Source organism: Mixophyes fleayi, chromosome 7, assembly GCF_038048845.1.
Source record: "Mixophyes fleayi isolate aMixFle1 chromosome 7, aMixFle1.hap1, whole genome shotgun sequence".
Taxonomy (NCBI): domain Eukaryota; kingdom Metazoa; phylum Chordata; class Amphibia; order Anura; family Limnodynastidae; genus Mixophyes; species Mixophyes fleayi.
In genome coordinates this window covers 29700966-29721551 of record NC_134408.1, presented here as the reverse complement: position 1 = coordinate 29721551, position 20586 = coordinate 29700966, and the positions used below count along the sequence as shown (strand labels likewise).

The window sequence follows — 20586 nt, the reverse complement described above, 5'->3', positions numbered from 1 at the left end:
CAGACGGCTTCATACACGGGGCCACAAACACAGGCTTGGAAAAATTCAGGTTAAAAAAAAGCCTTCAAATATTTAAAGTTACAATCCTGCTGATCTACCCGAGACAAGTAGCCAAACTGGATGTGATACGGCCATCCAGGTCAAAGGGTGACTGTCTGGATCACCGCCAGGGCCACTGGTGACCAAAAATCACCATCATCCACTTATATAGCGCCACTAATTCCGCAGAGGTGTACCGAGGACTCGCTCACATCAGTCCCTGCCTCATTGGAGCTTACAGTCTCAATTCCATAATACACAAACACAAACACTAGGGTCAATTTAATAGCAGCCAATTAACCTACCAGTATGTTTGGGAGGAAACCGGAGCACCCGGAGGAACTCACGCAAACATGGGGGGAGAACATACAAACTCCTCACAGATAAGGCCATGGTCGGGAATTAAACTCATGACCCCAGTGCTGTGAGGCAGAACTGCTAACCGCTGAGTCACTGTGCTGCCCAACATATCTTTGGACAGTTTTCACCAACATGTTAGGTTAGCTGCCCAGACCTGTTTGCTGGTCTGAAGGATTGCCGCAAATGCTGGAGGTACACTGACAGATATTTATTAGCCACACTACTCTCTATAGATGAAAAATAATCTCGTAGCTATGGTTTTCATTACCAGGGACCATTTCTTCATGAGCATCCACAATGGGTTGTTTCCACATAATTCATACAATTAACATGCTGCTGGAAACATTTCAGGTGGACTTGTAAATGTCCAGAGAGATACCCCTTATCCATTTGCATTGGACTACAGATATGCTCCAAGTTCACTTGCCGGCCAGAGACGCGGCTCATAGACCCAATTGTACACTGTTTTCTGGGGTAACCCAATGAGTAATGGACTCTAAAGGAAATGGGTAAGTGTTTCATATGGCTTTTATTATAATTCCTGAAACACTGCAAGCTGTAAATAAAACGGTCTGCGTACAGTTACACCAAATCTACTGGCCTGTCACCGCATTTTGCTTCAGTACAATAACTTCTAAAAAAAAGAGCTAGCTAAAGATGGCACTTTTGATATTGCTTCCTCCCTAGGGCAAGATTTTAAAAAAAATACACAACACATATGCATTCCTGCCAAATAAGAAAATGTTCTTTAGACTAGCGAGAGTCAATGCAGCTAAGGCTTGTAATGAACTACATTGCAATTATTAGTGAAAGCCCCGTCACAGGAAAGTTGGCAGGAAACGAGTGTTAGTCTGCGTTAGACATTTGGAGATAATCCACACATCTCTTTGGAGAAGCCAGATGCCTCTATAAATGGCAGAGGTCCACAAATGCAGCAACTGGAGACATAAATCCACTACGTATCCAGGTTGGTAGTACGCCGATTAAACAGAACTATATTCAATCAACGTTCATGATGCAATCAATGGAATTCAATGTAAGCGCCAAAACTGTCTCTTCAGATTTAAATTTACTGAGCTGAGCAACACAATCAGCAGATAGCAGAATTTTCAATTGTACTTTCAATAATCATTACAGGGTATGCAATACTTATTGATTAAAAATAACTCATTTTTATTGTGCTAGATTTATACATCGGTAAGGATAAATGCTGACCAGTGGTGGTGTGTATACTACACATATCGTGTGTGTATGTGTGTGTGTGTCATATATATATATATATATATATCTCTATAATATAATATAAATGTCTAGTGGCGTGTGTTAGTCTGTCTGTGTGTGGAAAAAATAAAACCAAGCTGCAGCGCCACCTGCTGGGCGGAGTTATACACTGACCTACTAAATTCTTAGTGTGTGGGGGGAAAAAAACTCAGAAAGGGCTGAAATTTGGTATACTAAGATGTTTTTAATTTGTTAATTTAATTTGTTAATTGTTAAAAGTGTTTATAAAGATGTAAAAAAAAAAAAATATATATATATATATATATATTTCTTGAAGGAGAAGTGACAGTTGGGAGTGGTTGCCGGTTGCCGGGGGTGACAGTGGGGAGTGGTTGCCGGTTGCCAGGGGTGACAGTGGGGAGTGGTTGCCGGTTGCCAGGGGTGACAGTGGGGAGTGGTTGGTGGTTGCCAGGGGTGACAGTGGGGAGTGGTTGGTGGTTGCCAGGGGTGACAGTGGGGAGTGGTTGGTGGTTGCCAGGGGTGACAGTGGGGAGTGGTTGGTGGTTGCCAGGGGTGACAGTGGGGAGTGGTTGGTGGTTGCCAGGGGTGACAGTGGGGAGTGGTTGGTGGTTGCCGGGGGTGACAGCGGGGAGTGGTTGGTGGTTGCCGGGGGTGACAGAGCGAGAGGAGTGTGATACTCAGGACCGCTGAGAGAGATCCCTGTGTCTGGATAGACATCTGAATAGATGTGGCGATAAAGATGATATATCTATATATATATATCTATATATCTCTATAGACACACACATACATACATTTATACATACACACACAAAATAAGTTATCTGTATTATTGCTAATTAGCTTATAGTGTTGTGTTTAATCAAGATACTCCGAGCTAGTCACGACTCTGCAGTATTGCCGCTTGGTTGGTACTGCAGTGCAATAACACAATCAATTTAACTTGATTGGACCATTATCGGGTATGTTGGAAGATAACCAGTTTAGGCCTTCTATATTCTGACCTCTCTAACAGACACCGGTGTAAGAGGTGGCTTGGCCACACAAATTGGACAATAGTGACGAGGTATATTTACTAAACTGAGCTTGCAAAAGTGGAGATGTTGCATAAAGCAACCAATCAGATTCTGGTATAATTTTGTAAAATGTATTAAATAAATGACAGCTAGCATCTGATTGGTTGCTATAGGCAACATCTGCAATTTTTCAAACCCGCAGTTTAGTAAATATACCCCTATGTCCTTCAGGTCAAGCTGCAGGATTTGGATAAATGAAACAAGAGATACCAACAAGAAACACTTAACTGCTGTTGTGAAGCATTTTAGCAATTCTCACTAAAATCCATTTACTCTTTAAAGAACTCTATATGTTAGGCTTTTGGTGGAACAAGGTAAAGTTTTGACCTTTTGCACAACCCAAAAAAAACGTATCATTATGAAAGTATATTCCTTGTGCTAAACTGTATTCAAACCCACTCAAAAAAGTGTCCAGACATAATATAAAAAATGCTTCCGAGAGTTCAGCAGAGTTGGTGCCATCTAGTGGCTATTTTAAAGAGTCTGTAACTTTCTAAATAAAAATTACAAGGGAGTATCAATATAGTAGCAGCAATGTAATCACTAAGTCCATGTCAGATAAATAAACCATTTTACCACATAAATCCGATTACTCAAAACTCTCAAAATAACACAAGACAAGTAAAATATTTCTTGCAACCCAAGATATTTCTTATGGATTTACAATAATAAATAGAATATACATATAAAAGTACTAGCAAAAGTGACAGGTTAAATACCAGATAGAAATATAGAGCTGAAATTCAAAAAACACATACACCGATCAGCCACAACATTAAAACCACTGACAAGTGAAGTGTATAACATTATCTTGTTACAATGGCACCTGTCAATGGGTGGGATATATTAGGCAGCAGGAGGAACAGTCAGTTCTTGAAGTTGATGTGTTGGAAGCAGGAAAAATGGACAAGCGTAAGGATCTGAGCGACTTTGACAAGGGCAAAATTGTGATGGCTAGATGACTGGGTCAGAGCATCTCCAAAACGGCAGGTCTTGCGGGGTGTTCCTGGTATGCAGTGGTTAGTACCTACCAAAAGTGGTCCAAGGAAGGACCACCGGTGAACCGGCGACAGGGTCAAGGATGCCCAAGGCTGATTGATGCGCGTAGGAAGCTACAGCTAGTCAGTCTGGTCCAATCCCACAGAAGAGCTACTGTAGCACAAATTGCTGAAAAAGTTAATACTGACTATGATAGAAAGGTGTCAGGACAAACAGTGCATAACAGCTTACTACGGAACCGCAGATGGTAAGAGTGTCTATACTAACCTATGTCCAGCACTGACTGTGCCTACAATGGGCACGAGCGCCAGAACTGGACCATGGAACAATGGAAGAAGGTGGCCTGGTCTGATGAATCACTTTTCTTTTACATTATATGGACGACCGGGTTTGTGTGCACCATTAACAAGATGCACTATGGGAAGAAGACAACGGTATTGCCTGATGGCAGAGGCATCTTTCAGCAGAATACATCCTGCCACACTGCAAAAAATGTTCAGGAATGGTTTGATGAAGATGAGTTCAAGCTGTTAACTTGGTCTCAATATTCCCTAGATCTCAATCCGATTGTGCATCTGTGGGATGTGTTGAAAAAAAACAAGTACAAACCTTGGAGCCCCCACCTCGCAACTTACAGGACTTAAAGGATCTGCTGCTAACGTCTTGGTGCCAGATACCACAGGACAGCTTCAGTGGTGCAGGCCGCCCATGCCTCGACGGGTCACAGCTGAAATTATGGTGGTAACACTTTAGAACCCCGTACAGATATTGACTTTTATTTGTCTTATTTAATGCGACTTTTAGGAGTTTATCACCATGTGAGAAGCGCAATAGATGGATGTGTAAAGTAGCCTCAAAGTCATTTTTCAGTATTTTTCCTGCAAAACTCCTAGAAAAGCCCCAGTCGCCTTAAAAATGGTAGACAGTGTTCATCGTTGTGGGTGTTTCTATGACATTATGCAACTCATCAGGCTTTAAACAGCACCAGTGGAATTTTACCCATTGTGGAATATTTAGCAATGACAGTTCAGCAATGAGAATACGATTACAAAGTGGTGTGTTTGAAAATAAATACCTAGAAATGTATAGTATGTGGTTTGTGTTGTTACGCAAGCAATTGGCAATTCAAAACACTATCCAAATGTAACATTTTCATTTTTTGGAATTAAAGCTGTCTATCCTCTATAACTATCAAAAACACTTTGCAGAATAAATTGCTCCAAGATCCCTAATGCTTCTCTGAAATCTGTAACATACGTAACACATATTTAGACGATTGCAATCTATATTACTGTATATTTTTCAACTTATAACAATGCCAGTTAAGGCCCATTGCACCAAATGACAATTGTTAAATAAACCCATTTGTGACTAGTTACTATTTTTAAGTCATCTAATAATTTCCTTTGCCAGACTATCAAACCTGGTAAGATCATAAGCAGTGTGAGAGAACATAAAACCAAGTTAATTTGAGAGATATTAGGAACGACAGGAGAATGATTACATTTTATGGGGCATTTTAAACTAGAACTATTCCTAAATTGCCCCAATGATTTGTCAGCACTACCACTAACAGACTAGAGCAGTAGATCAATCACACCATCCCCAGGTCCCCTCTAACCCCAAACCACAGAGACCCAAATCTTACATTAGCATTTACAGGATAACGTTTTTATTGGAAACAGTGTGAAATCTGCCCGAGGCAAATTATTAAAACATAGCCATAAATTATTTCCTTGGGTGCAATTAACTTCTTTTTTTTTCCCACCGTTCTTTAATAAATACATATTCTCTCCCTGAAAGATTGCTGGATGTTATGTGGCTTAATCAAAATCTCACTGCTTCAACTGAATAGACTAATTTTAAATGAAGATGTTATTAGACTGGAGCAAAAAACTTGTCACTCATTTCCATTTGTCTCCTGCTGCTAAATTACTTCATTAAAGATGAACAGCTTGAGGTAAGTAAAAGCTTAAAACACTGATTTTTTTTTTTTTTTTCCTTCCCAAACCAGAAAGTCACTTAGGTGTCCTATGGAGGCAAGGACGGTCGCCAGGAGAGGTGGTGGTTTTAGCGCCAGTATCCGATGGCATGCTACGAAGGCCGGCACTTAACATTATGCAGGAAGGGGGGACAGAGTGACAGATGCTGGTGATTACCGGGGAAATCACAAACCCATATGGAACCATTATAATTGGATTTCATAATGAGCAGAAAACAGGGGAAGAAAAAAAAAAAAAAAGTAATTTACTGTTAAATCACCAGCTCTTCATATTCTCATTTAGGAATAAATAAGCATTCTAGGAAGTATGCTCTTCCGTGTCTTATTTCAAAATAATTATAATTTTGCCATGAATGTCTCTGAAAAAAATCATTGCAAACCGGTAATAGTCAGGTATATGGTAACTGACGCATAAGAGCGTGAGAGGTGGTCACTATTCATTAGAATACAGCCTGTAGGCGCCAGTGACATCACTGAAGCAGGTAATTATGAATATTCATGAGGCCTGACCAATATTCTCTGGTCCTTTTATGAATATTGGTGCAGCAGAATAACTGCCTTTGCTGTGTGCAGGTAACAGATGTACCCCAACTAAGCAGCAGGTATGGCTAATAATGCAATGTCTCTGCATGCAGGCGCCATTATTTTGAGCCATCTCTTACGATTTCAATGGGTCGTGACATTTTCACGTGATTCCTATGATGATCAGTGATCACCATGACAACAACTGCTGTCAGGGTGTAATCTATGTCCAATCAAAATATCTTTATCTGTAATCCTTCTAAGCAACGACTGCTGTCATTTACAACAAGTGTGTCAGCGCACATTTACCACTGGTCGTAACAGGCCGGATGTGTCAGGAAAAAGTAAGTAAGGGGTTGGCTGTGATTTCATCCAAAGAGTAGAAAACATTAATACGTAGTACTGTATTTAGGCACTGCCCAAACAAGCTTACAATCTCAGGAGCAGATTCAATTAGCCGCGATGTTCTGAGGCACGTCGCAAGATTTTTACAGAGATCTCCCCTGAATTTTCCTCGCGCCCCATACCATAGTAACGGTAAAAGTGTGCAGCCGTAATGTTGTGAGAAGCATGGCGGCTAACTGGAATCACCCCTAAGAGCTGTGTGGTACACTTCATACATAAGGTAGCAGAATAACAATTGGAGCTGCTGGTGCGGGATACATGATCTTGGTTACAAATAGTGTGCTAGTTCCTGCTGATAACTGCGCTAGTTCGCGTCTCTGGGCAGTCGGCGGTTACAGGCACTGCCCCTGGCGCTGGGCAGGCGGCGGTTACAGGCACTGCCCCTGGCGCTGGGCAGGCGGCAATTACAGGCACTGCCCCTGGCGCTGGGCAGGCGGCGGTTACAGGCACTGCCCCTGGCGCTGGGCAGGCGGCGGTTACAGGCACTGCCCCTGGCGCTGGGCAGGCGGCAATTACAGGCACTGCCCCTGGCGCTGGGCAGGCGGCAATTACAGGCACTGCCCCTGGCGCTGGGCAGGCGGCAATTACAGGCACTGGCCCTGGCGCTGGGCAGGCGGCAATTACAGGGAACTGGCCCTGGCGCTGGGCAGGCGGCAATTACAGGCACTGGCCCTGGCGCTGGGCAGGCGGCAATTACAGGCACTGGCCCTGGCGCTGGGCAGGAGGCAATTACAGGCACTGGCCCTGGCGCTGGGCAGGCGGCAATTACAGGCACTGGCCCTGGCGCTGGGCAGGCGGCAATTACAGGCACTGCCCCTGGCGCTGGGCAGGCGGCAATTACAGGCACTGCCCCTGGCGCTGGGCAGGCGGCAATTACAGGCACTGCCCCTGGCGCTGGGCAGGCGGCAATTACAGGCACTGCCCCTGGCGCTGGGCAGGCGGCAATTACAGGCACTGCCCCTGGCGCTGGGCAGGCGGCAATTACAGGCACTGCCCCTGGCGCTGGGCAGGCGGCAATTACAGGCACTGCCCCTGGCGCTGGGCAGGCGGCAATTACAGGCACTGCCCCTGGCGCTGGGCAGGCGGCAATTACAGGCACTGCCCCTGGCGCTGGGCAGGCGGCAATTACAGGCACTGCCCCTGGCGCTGGGCAGGCGGCAATTACAGGCACTGCCCCTGGCGCTGGGCAGGCGGCAATTACAGGCACTGCCCCTGGCGCTGGGCAGGCGGCAATTACAGGCACTGCCCCTGGCGCTGGGCAGGCGGCAATTACAGGCACTGCCCCTGGCGCTGGGCAGGCGGCAATTACAAGCACTGCTCTCATTTAGGATTAGGACATGGGCTACTATGCAATATATACTTTTGCTAAAACGTTATTATATTTATGTGACTGAAGGTTCTTCATATTTAAGACATCTTTACATTCCGATCAGCTAAAAATAATTAATTACATACTGGCATTATTTTAAACTCAAATTAAACTGTTAATGCATGGTATTATACAAGCAACATTGTTGCTGCAATTTAACTGTCCTCTATATTATATAATTGTAATCAGTAATTTCACACCAGTTCAGACAGACAATCAGCATGTCAAATTTGTAGACTGTGAGCTCCTGTGTCAGCATGATGTTCTGCAAGTAGTATACGTAAAATTAGTAATCTAAAGTTATTAGATACATTGATGCCATTTTCCTGTCCGTCCAAGCTCAGTGACAGATGCCAAATACACATTATTTGCCCTCAGTAAAATTAAACCAATAAAATGCTGGGCACCTACCTGATATTGAGACCAGTGGTTTGCTCCATGTTTTCCCAGCTTTTCAATTTCTTAAGAATTTTCTAGATAATAAAAATTAAAAAAAAAGTCACATTACAAATAAAGTTACTCTGCAGATTACAATTCAGCGGCAAAAAAGCAAATAAATTATTTTAATGCACACACACTGTATTATCCAGTTTTTCACAATGTTCTCTTGACAATATAAAATGGTGCAACAACAATGACCCGCAATATGTATTCTAACAGACCACTTACTTCTTTATCTAGCTCTAATCCAACCAGTTCTTCCTTCATCCGGTCGTGGCGTTCCGCGGCTCTACGCAGCGATTCCATCTCTTCCTTTAGCAGTGCGTTATTTTCTTTCATTTCCCTGCTCGCAGAAACACAGGTATTATAATGTGCAATAATCATTATTGGTTAGGACATGGATTACTTGATTTATCTCAGAATATATATATTATTATTATTGTTTTTTTATAGTACTATAGTATGTGTTAATTATATGGCTCCACTAAACTCCATCCACCTACCATTGCAGGGAGGAATCTTCTCATAATCACGAGTGGGGCGCTCAAGTAAACCAAAATGACAGGATAGGCAAATAACAGAATGCAATACCTGAGGGAGGCCTCCATTAATGATCATTTGCCACCTTTGCCGCCACCCTCAGCCTCAATCCCCCACTAAGGGGTATATTTACTAAACTGCGGGTTTGAAAAAATGGAGATGTTGCCTTTAGCAACCAATCAGATTCTAGCTGTCATTTATTTAGTACATGCTACAAAATGACAGCTAGAATCTGATTGGTTGCTATAGGCAACATCTCCACTTTTTCAAACCCGCAGTATAGTAAATATACCCCTAAGTAGTTTTGGTGGGATTCTAAGTGCAGGTTTGGTACCATTGCATAATGCTGCTTAGGCAGCATGATGTGACCTTTCCAGGCTGTTGGGGAGAACTGGCAGGAATACTGGGAAGGACTGGAAGTTACAGGACAAGTATTGGTACTTGCTAATTGAAATGACAGGTGGGTGGAGTTCACATGTCACATTGCACCCGTATTATTGACAATTATAAATAAAGTGGCTATAAAACAAATATTCAAACCTTTCACGGTTTTCACATTTATTTTCTTACATCACATAATCAAAATTGATTGATTTGGGAAGTCTTACCACTGAGCATCACAAAATGTGCTAAGGTTGAATTAAAAAAATAACCAGAGCTCTAAAGATCTTTCATAATCACAAAATAAAACAATAGCAATCAGATGTCACACAATTAACTAATTGTACACAGGTGGACTATAGAAGTGTTTCAATCGAGAAGTATGCTCGTTTGTGAGAGGCCCTGGGGTTGGTTATTGAATTTCCAAACAAGAGATTCATCATAAAGATCAAACAACATGTATAGCAAATCTGATAAATGGTCTATTGAAAAGCACCAATCAAGGGAAGGATATAAGAAAATGTAAAAAAATGAACGGATTTGTGGGTTCCTATAATAAATGAACACGGGGAGCTTGTGCTTCAGAAAATAAACGTCTCCAACCCCTAAAAGACCTCAACCAGATGGATATAATGAACAGAACAAGGCAGGCGAGGGGGGAGGAGGAGAGAGGCAGGTGGGGCAGGACTGGCATCCCTCCTGTGTCTCTCCAGGATTTGCATTGGTACAAAATATATATGTGACATAATTCTACATTTGAATAAATATCTTAAATTCTCAGGATTGTTGACTACTCTCAACAATGTCTAAGCAGCTGACTTGAAAATAAATATAATTGACCAAGGTTTAAGATCAATCTCATTTTGTAAGGACATATATGACAATATATTAAAAAATGCATTTGTATGCATACAATTCCCATCATAGACTAAACTATCAAAGATTGGGCAGATACTAATGGGGAACAGCTGGCAGTTTCTTCAGGCTACCTTGACCAGAAGTAACCATACTCTTCCTAATAATGCCGACTGGAGTCGGCCACACAACACAGAACACTAGGAGGATGATTTCATGACATTAGTCCGATATTCTCATTACTTCCCAACTTGAATACAGCAACATGGCCAAATTCAGAAGCACTAGGCGGTGACATCTGTAGAACAGTGATCCCAATGAGGAAGGTCCTGTACTGTATGGACTGTTTATTAGGTAAACAAGGCTTTAAAAGGCTCCTACATCTAATAAGCCGGCCATTGTGAAGGAAGCATTGTACAGCACTGCTAAATTAGGAAGACTGTATCCAAGAAGTAGACGACAACGGAGGCAGCAGTCCAACCCCCGAGGAACTAAGGGGCCATTTACATCTCAGCGATCTCTACTGGTATACCAATGCTTGGACCATGCAAACCTATGGCTAGCAATCTATTGTCTTAATGTGGTGAACATAGCACACTGTAATATATAGTGAGCTGCAATGAGAAGCTTTAAAATACAAATAAAAATTACATGAAAGCAGCAACATTTATAAAGCATGGAAATTGTGTTAGGTTCATTTTATTTGGGAACTATGGCTTACATGTCGCTTCTATAGCTTTACCTGTGGAACGCATTCTCTTCCCTCAGCTGTTGCAGCTCCTTCTCGATCTTTGGCAGCTTTTCCAGATCAGATTTCATGTTCTTCACTATTGAAGCATCCTGTTCCTGATAAGTCAGCTTCTGTTCCAGAGTCTGAGCAAGGGGAAACAATCTAGTTATCATCGAGTCTTGGAACTTTGTCTTCAGACTGAGGCATTAAGGGTTCATTTAACATATTTGCACTGGGAAAATGGTTAAAAACTAATTTGTGCTTTAAATGCATTTAATGTGTTTTCCATGCGCTTTGTTGCATTGCATTTTTATGATCATCCTTTATAGAACGGCAACATAATAGATAGCGCTGAGGAAGGAAGCCAGAGCACTCGGAAGAATCACAAGCAACCACAGAGGCACAAACCTAAGGACCCAGTGCAGTGATGAGGCATTGCCTACTCTACAACTGTGTTATCCATTATATTAATGTAATCTATTGTACTGGTAACACAAATTAATGCCTGAAAAATAGGGTGTGCTGCATTCTATGGTAAACAATGGTTTAAAATGTTAAGATTCTATGGTGGGCACAAAAACATAACAAAACATTAACCCTACTTTTTAATGCAAAAAACTCAGCAGCAGATGAGAGTAAACGAGCCATCAAGCATGGGACACACAGGCTATATTACGCATTTACCACAAGTGGGTGGAGCCTGTTAAGAGATTACATATGGGCGCAACACACAGTCTATATTTACACAATATGTGACTCTTGACTTTAACAAACAACACCGGGTTCAATAAAGAGAGGAATAAAGCTACAAAATGACTACAAACTTAAATAGATTTTCAACGTACAGCCTTCGCCTCTCCTGGGAAAGTAGACAGCAGGATCCCCACCATTATCACTACACAGCTACCTGCATATTTTACACACCAGAAATCACAGCTTGGGCTGCTCTTAGAATGCCTGAAAATCCAACGCATCACATGAAACGAAAGGTAGCATGTGATTGGATAAAACTTCACCAATCAAATGCCACTTTTCATTTAAACTGCTAGATCATCGGGTTGGGTGGAGCCGCATAACGGAACTGGTTCACCCACCTTAATCTTTAGTTCATAGTCGCCACTTAGCACTTGGAGCTCCTGTAAGGTCCGAGACGTTTGGCTGCCATCCTGTAGTTTTCTGAATAAATACAAAAGCATTTTGTTATGTTTTTCCTGAAGTGACAGGCACAGTATAAATTCCTTATTTTTTAAAAAAATATATATCAGAAGTAAAGTACAACCTGGAGACTAGTAAAGCTGAATAGAAACCACCATGGAATCTTTCTCAGTTCTCAAACATGAGAAATAAAGGTCACACACTAGTTGTTTCTTCTCTAAATTAAAACTTTGGTCCCCTGTCATTCTGGTTGCGAGAGTGACGAGCAAAGTGGTTAACATAACTGAGTATAAGTGGAAAACCCTTAAGTATGGCTACTCAGGAAATGATTTGTTGCTCAGTGAATGTTGCCATATCCATTTCAAGTGGTGTAATTTGCAGCAATCCAGAATTCAGCAGACTTTCTTTTCCCTGCTAAATAGAGCACTTATATTTATTAAATTCAGTCTTCCTCTCCATACAGAACCCAGCAGTACTATAATCCAGGTCTGGCCAACCTGTGACTCTCCAGTTGTTGTGAAACTACAAGTCCCAGCAAGCTGGCAGGGCATTCTGGGACACGTAGTTTGACAACACCTGGAGAGCCACAGGTTGAAGAAAGACATTTTCAAAGCATGACATTAGGTCTTCAACATTGAGCGCTGTAGTGTTAAACTTTATTAGTAATTTTTTTTATACATATATTTACTTTTCTTTCTAGAGAGACTGAAATGGGTAGACGTGAAAGAGACAGCACTTACTTGCTCTGGGAATCCAACTGTTCCTTCAGCTGTTGCTTCTCTGTCTCATCGGTTTTTATCTGCATTTCCTGATTCATTATCTTCCACTGAAGCTCAGACACCGTCCCCTTTAACACACTAATGGCCTGTATTGTAAGAGCAGAAAAGAGGTGCAGTCACATAGCAGCCACTGGAAAGAAGACTGCCACATGTAAATTCTGCCCTTTCTAATAACTAACTTGACATGTGCTCAACACTTCCACACACAGACATTATAATAAGAATCGTGTCACAGGAATTTTAGAACACGCAGCAAATCACAATGTTCTTAATAACCCATAGTGCCACACAGAAGAGCTAGACCTATCAGAACGCTGCCCTCACACACTGCCCGACATGTAAACCAAGCTTCCCTTCATGTGTGTGTGTCACAATGACAGTGTCTCACCAATGTCTGACACTACAGATTTCCGTGGTGTTTATATTACCCCAGGAAAGAGATTACATCCCGAACATCTTCCTAATAAACCATTTCCGAGTGAATGGCTTTGACTGACTAATTTTTGGTTAACACTTATCCATCACAGTGATTGACACCGGGATACACCTTTACCATTTTCACGTTTCAATGATTGTTAGATTGTCGATTACAACAATATATTAACAAAACTAATTCAATACCAACATTTTTCAGTCACGCTACCACTGTGTTTGAAGGTCGTTGAAAAAGAGAGCCAGTCACAGTGTTAAAAAAAGCTTATAAACAGTAAGGTTCCCCCGTCTGAAAGAATCGCCACTTGAAGGATTCTCCTATCTGCTTACATTAGTCAGAATGCAGCAGTACCAGGAGAGTTTTGACACCAAGCAGAATCTCACGGGAAGAGGGGGGAGGGGGGGGGGGGGGGGGGCAGATGGAACAAGACACCTTTAGGATGATGTCACATGGGAGCTTTGAACGCCAGTTGTTTTCCAGTTAGAAAAGAGTTCATAGCGCTCAGTGGCTACTTATGGGAACATTATTTTGTCTGCATGTAAAACAAAAACACATGTAGGCCCCACTAGCTCCTTCCAGGAGTCTATTAGTACCTCATTAGCCTCAGCAAGTTTGTTCTCTTTCTCCAGCATTTTCTTGCTCTGCGATTCTATTGTCTTCTTATAGGACTTGTTCACTTCATACTGTTCCAGTAGTTTATTTTGGAAGTCTGTTTCTTTCTCCTCCAGAGTCTTGATTCGGGTGAGAAGATCTTGGTTTTTATCTGCCTCCCGCTGAAAGAACACGGAGCGTAAAAGGTGCATGATTAAAAGGACCATACATCCATGTGCATAGATCAGTGCATGGAAAACACAATTTAATTCCCAACCATTAAACTAATCTAGTCAACTATCAACAAAGATTGTAAGCGCTTCCAGCAAAGGAGCATCTCTCATGTGCATTTAGCTGCTTCTAGTAATACAGGATGGTTTTTTGCTAATAATTTATTAAAGAAAGTTTTCTGAGCAGTTCATACCCTGGAGATTATATTTGAAAAAAAAGACAAGAAAGATATTTCACAGTCATCATCATCACCATTTATTTATATAGCGCCACTGATTCCGCAGCGCTGTACAGAGAACTCACTCACATCAGTCCCTGCCTCGTTGGAGCTTAGAGTCTAAATTCCCTAACACACACACACACACAGAGACTAGGTTCAATTCTGATAGCAGCCAATTAACCTACTAGTACGTTTTTGGAGTGTGGGAGGACACCGGAGCACCCGAAGGAAACCCACGCAAACACGGGGAGAACATACAAACTCCACACAGATAAGGCCATGGTCGGGAATTGAACTCATGACCCCAGCGCTGTGAGGCAGAAGTGCTAACCACTGAGCCACCGTGCTGCCCTAGTCCGAGAAGCTCTGTGACACTTTCCCCAGCCTGATCCATCTTCCCCTAGATACGGACATCCCCGCATTGGGGAGTGAGTAGCTTTTCCAAAGTGTGGTCATTGAAACTGTGACAAACACACAGAAGGTATTTCTCAGCAGACAGCCTACCTCGTAATTCCTGGCACTGGTGCTGGCTTCCTTCTCAAGCTCGATACGCGCCCGCTTGTGGCTCAATTCCATCTGAATCTTTTCTCGCTCCACCTGAATAAGGTGAGACTTTGAACGGATCTGAGCAGCTTGGTCCTCGTGCTATAAAGAGAGAAGCAGTGGAGATACTGTACAATTTCTTTTTCACAAACATACATATACTATATTGTGGAAAGAAGAGGGTCAGTGGACTAAAACATGGGTAAAAAATACCGCAAAGGAGGTAATTTAAACAGGGCACTATGAAGTCTGAGATTTTAAGAGGTGAAAGTTCATCTGTTGCCTACACACTATGGGGCAAATTCAATTAGCAGCGAGGGGCCCCGGCCGATACGGTAACAAAACGCTGCTCTTTTTCGCCTCAAATTTCTATGGGACGTGAGGGAAAATGAACAACAACATTGAGGCGACTGTTCTAGAGACACATTGCGGAATTATGTTCGAATTGCATTGCCCTGAATGTGGCTTTATTATGACCTGTAAACATGGAAATGCAGCCAATCAATTCACTAGGAACTAGTGACATCACTGAGGCCCAACGTTACATTGGTTTCTAGTGAATGATAGGCTGCATTCTTACAACGGCTGCTTATATAGTCTGTACGATTGGTGCACTGTAATGCTTGGTAATACATTTTGTTATAAAAATCTACAATTTTCCTTTTTAAAATGATTTATTGAAGAACCATGTATAAAACTGAAGAGTAAACATTTTCAAAATACGTTTAAGACCAATAATATGTTAGGGGAAGGAAGGAAATGTTAAGGGGGAGGGCGAATTCCTTTTATTGGGCTTTTCAATACACAAAACACTAAACATAATAAAGCAATAACATTGACTTTTTCCCATGTTTACAGTAAACCTAGGGAAAGAGGAAAGGATGGAATGACAAATTAAGAAGAGGCTGGAGGGGTTTAGGAAGGTAAAAGGTGGAAAACCATATAGTGAATGGCTTTCTGATTCTTTGTGTATATATCCTTATCACAGACGTTACAAACTCTCCCTTTCTGACCTTCAATCCATCCAGAATGAGGCGTTAGGCTCATCTTCCACTACTCCTCTGCTTCACTGGCTTCCTACCCATTCAGAATTCAGTTCAAGCTCCTTACCCTCACCTACAAACCATTTACCAACACTTCTCCACCTTACATCTCTGACCTTGTCTCGAGGTACATACCTACATCCGCCTCAATACACCTTTCTTTACCTCCTCCTATGTTCGCCTCCAAAACTTCTGCTGTGCTGCCCCAATCTTTGGAACGTCCTACCTTGCCTCACTCAACTCTTCCCCAACCTTCATCCGCTCACTCAAACTCGCCTACGGTACTAGTAGACTAAATATAAGCTATTTATGCTGTTGAATGTACAGATCGATTAAATTATCTCAACTGAAGTGTAAGTAAAGTCAGCTCCTTTTCCACATTTAATCCAAAGTGTAAAAATATGATCTTAAATGTGTGTGCATTAATGAAGGCATAGTAATTATTTCAGTCTTTACCATCAATCTTTGCTGGAACTGCATCTGTAGAGAAGCTCCGCTGGTGTTAGAAGTGGTAGCAGTGGGTGGGGTTCCATCAAACGGCTGAGAAATAAATTTATTAAATGAACGGAGAGTGGAGAGAACTGTGGTGTTATCATCAATTTCTTCCATCTTGGCTGCGTTTTTATATTTATAAATCCTTCTGCAACACAACAAGAAAACTAATGTAGAGAAAACTTTGCACAGAAACCGGATTTCATGTGGCATAAACAACAACAAAAACGTCAAGTGCTTAATCCAATTATTATTCTTCTTAATCTTAACTGAATTATTTTTCTTAATGTTCACATGTGCTGGGAGTCAATCTCAGTTATAACATTATTTCCACTCAAAAAATGCTTCTTTATATTACCTTCAAGTGTCCCTTGATTTTGTAGATCTTTAAGAGAAATCCTAATCCCGTGATAAAATTATTTGTCACATGGAAATAAATCATTTGGTAAGCCCTTATGTAAGCAGCACTGTGGCTTAGTGGTTAGCACTTCTGCCTCACAGCGCTGGGGGGTCATGAGTTCAATTCCCGACCATGGCCTTATCTGTGTGGAGTTTGTATGTTTTCCCCATGTTTGCGTGGGTTTCCTCCGGGTGCTCCGGTTTCCTCCCACACTCCAAAAACATACTGGTAGGTTAATTGGCTGCAATCAAAATTGATGTCTGTCTGTCTGTCTGTCTGTGAATTTAGACTGTAAGCTCCAACGGGGCAGGGACTGATGCGTGTGAGTTCTCTGTAACGTGCTGCGGAATCAGTGGCGCTATATAAATAAATGGTGATGATGATGATTAAGCCCTTATTGCAAAAACATAAATACAAACAATAAAACCACTCAAATAACTTGGCCAAATATTGAAATAGGCATACTGGGCCACTGTCCAGTTTAATTGGACCATATCTTATGCTCTTCAGGTCTGTCTAAATCTTCTCACAGAATCTCTTGGAGCTAAGGCAGTAGAGCAAGCCTGGTCTATATAATATATTATAGCTTATATAGACTAGCCCAACAACAGTTATTAAGTCATGTGTTTGAGGAAACAGATACGATTTTGACATTGTAGATATGTGACAACTACATCATATCAAAGCTTAATGGGTCAATAAGGGAAAAATACACATAAGATTGTAATTGTAACATCAAGAACATAAAGTTGCAGCTCTACATAGAGCCACTTTCCATCCTACAACAAAGCCCTATGCCATAGGCCTGGCCACATACAAGTCTCCCGCCAGTCCATACCGATCTTATTCTACAGCCACTCACTGCCTTAGAGTCACTGGTGCTGGATTTCCTTTGCAAATAAAGTGACCTTTTTTGAATGAACAGTTTAGCGTTAGCGACTTGATAACCCTAACCCAAATAACCAAAGCAAAAGTCACCTACGTTTTCTACAAACTGCATGCTGTCAAGCCATGTTGTTGTCCTGCAGCGCACAGTGAGAGATAAATAAACCTTATTAGAAAGTCTATCGGAAACTGTAACCCAAGAAATACGTCTATATTTTAAGCCTGCACTTCAGCTAGAAAGGAAAGCAAGATACGAATGACTACAAGCAGCAGGCGGCTGTGACAAGGGCCGGTAGTTTGGGCGACGCTTTCACACATCTTCCATAATGCAGAGTCAAATAGTCACAAGGTGGTCCTGTGCACAATACCAGCAATTACGGTACAAAAATCTTTGCTCATTCTTGCTCGAACATCTATGAGGTGCGAGCAATAATGAGCTAAGATTTTAGCCATAAACATCCAGTGAAGACACCTGACACGAGGATCCTACAGAACGACAAAAACAGTGGCTCACTGTGCAAAATCTTGGGGTTATATAAAGGATAACACTGTGCCTGCCCTACGCCAAAATACGTTGTGTGTGTGTATGGAAAGACCTCCCTCGCTCCATCCGTCTCTCACCCAATCTATGCTTCTTCAAACGGGCACTCAACACTCACCTGTTCCTGAAAGCCTTCCAACCATCCACTTAACCCCACATCTACTCTGCTGTTCACCCCCCTCTCCCCTGGACCCTTTTCTCCCTCGCATCACTGCCTCCCTTTCGTGCCTGTTTTGTCCACCTTCCCTTAGGATGTGAGCTCGCATGAGCAGGGCCCCTCTCCCCTCCTGTCTCCATACCTACTCTTCTGCTCCGTATTTACTCCATATGTCTGCCCGGAGTTTCTGAAGCATTGGTACTTTGTGTTTATTGTTCTGTAATGTTTCACCCTGTATGGTCTACTGTTTGTACTATGTAAGGCGCTGCGGAAACCTTGTGGCGCCCAACAAATAAATGATAATATTATGTGGATAGCAACTAAGGGCATTTTGGCACCAGATTTCTGATACAGGAGATTTCATAAATGCTTGTCACTGTGGGGGAGATTCAATCAGCTGCGAAGTGTCTCCGGGAAAGTCCGCGAGTCACAGCGAGGCAAAGATTTGAAATTCTACAATAATAGCCAGCGATGTGCGTGGCAAAATGTCTGCGTGCCTCATCACCAGCAATTTATTGAATCTCCCCCTATGTATACAAGTGTTACACAAAAAGAATGGCTTGCAGCATTTGGGTAGGCAATGTACGGCTTTTTGTGGGCCTTCATATAATTGAAAGCACTGTATATAGTATAATGGATGACTTTGTTATTTAAAAAAGAAAAAAAAAAAATTATTTATTTGTATAATTTACATTTGTTTACTTAACTTTTCTCTGATAAAAAATGTTCTATACACTCAAACAATATTATTTACTTTGGAAGCTATTACCAATTCTCATTACCTCTCACCTTGATACCACTTACTGCTGCTACCTGGCCTTTAGCGCAGCTGTCTTTTCACTCTACTACCCATCCTAAATGCCACGGCGACACTGATTTTGCTGTCTCACTGCTGCATACCCGCTGCCCCCTCTGCATAGCCCTACACTGGTTCCCCAATACCTCCAAAATCCAATTCAAGGCACAAACCCCTCATACATCTCTCACCCAGAGCCATAACTTATAATTCTAGCGCCTGGGGCAAGAAAGACAAATGCCACCCCACCCCCCCCCCCCTCCCCTCCCCTCCCCCCTCGCACACAATTTTAACCAAACTAACCTAAAATATTCCTAAATTGCGCCCCCCTTCAGCGTTGCACCCTGGGCGATCGCCCCTGTCGCACTGCCCTAGTTACGGCCCTGCAAATGTCCGCTGGATTGCTTAAAATCCCGCAGTCCGGTAATCCTGCGCGGAAAAAACGTTAATACGGTAACTTACTCGCTGGATTTCAGCTCGCTGAACGGTAATAGTTTTTCCGTGCTCGAACCCGCAGACAATTGAATACCCCCCTATGTGTGATTGCATTTATCATCATCATTTATTTATAGAGCGCCAGCAAATTCCATAGCGCTTTACAATTGGGGACAATACACACAGTAATAAACAATACTGGGTAAAACAGAGAGGTAAGATACATATAGATAGATAAATAATGGAGGAATTGTTTGTGATCATACTGTATTACGAGTGTCACTGTCACATTCTTGCTAGGATTCTATTGATAGGATAGCTATAAGACTAGTCTGAAGAGCTTTCAATCTAGAGGTAGTGAAGGGAAAAGAGACACTGCATGCATGAGTAGTGTATCCAGTGTGTATAGAACAGACTTAAGAAAGCTGTGGCACTCCAAGAGTAACTACAAGTCCCAGCATGCCCTGCAGTCCTGAGCTGCTGGGACTTGTAGTTACACAACAGTGGAGAGCCACTAGTTGCCTACAACACAGGTATACACACCACAGGCATAGAGACACCCCTGAGCTACACAGCCCCTTAGAATAATCACAGGGTACATACTATAGGGTACACAGCTCCTTATAATAATCACAGGGTACATACTATAGGGTAGTCAGCTCCTTATAATAATCACAGGGTACATACTATAGGGTACACAGCTCCTTATAATAATCACAGGGTACATACTATAGGGTACACAGCTCCTTATAATAATCACAGGGTACATACTATAGGGTACACAGCTCCTTATAATAATCACAGGGTACACACTATAGGACACATAAGTCCCTGCACTCACCTCCTCCCACCATCCGCCCGGCGCTGATCTGTCTGAACTGAACGATCCCGCTTACAGCGAGCTCCCGCACCAACTCTCGCGAT

At 42.3% G+C, this 20586-nt stretch overlaps 1 protein-coding gene across 2 annotated transcripts in view; it reads right to left on the bottom strand.

The window, feature by feature from the left end:
• The window catches only part of MAD1L1 (mitotic arrest deficient 1 like 1), a 528381-nt gene extending 507795 nt beyond the window's left edge, over positions 1–20586 (bottom strand). For both annotated transcript variants that reach the window (XM_075179556.1, XM_075179557.1), the window contains exons 1-9: positions 20504–20586; positions 16413–16596; positions 14875–15015; positions 13922–14101; positions 12857–12981; positions 12056–12137; positions 10974–11104; positions 8684–8798; positions 8426–8487 (exon numbers count right to left, since the gene is read on the bottom strand). In XM_075179556.1, coding sequence (XP_075035657.1) covers positions 8426–8487; positions 8684–8798; positions 10974–11104; positions 12056–12137; positions 12857–12981; positions 13922–14101; positions 14875–15015; positions 16413–16565 — 989 coding nt within the window. In that variant the 5' untranslated portion in view covers positions 16566–16596; positions 20504–20586. The remainder of the gene's footprint in view (positions 1–8425; positions 8488–8683; positions 8799–10973; positions 11105–12055; positions 12138–12856; positions 12982–13921; positions 14102–14874; positions 15016–16412; positions 16597–20503) is intronic.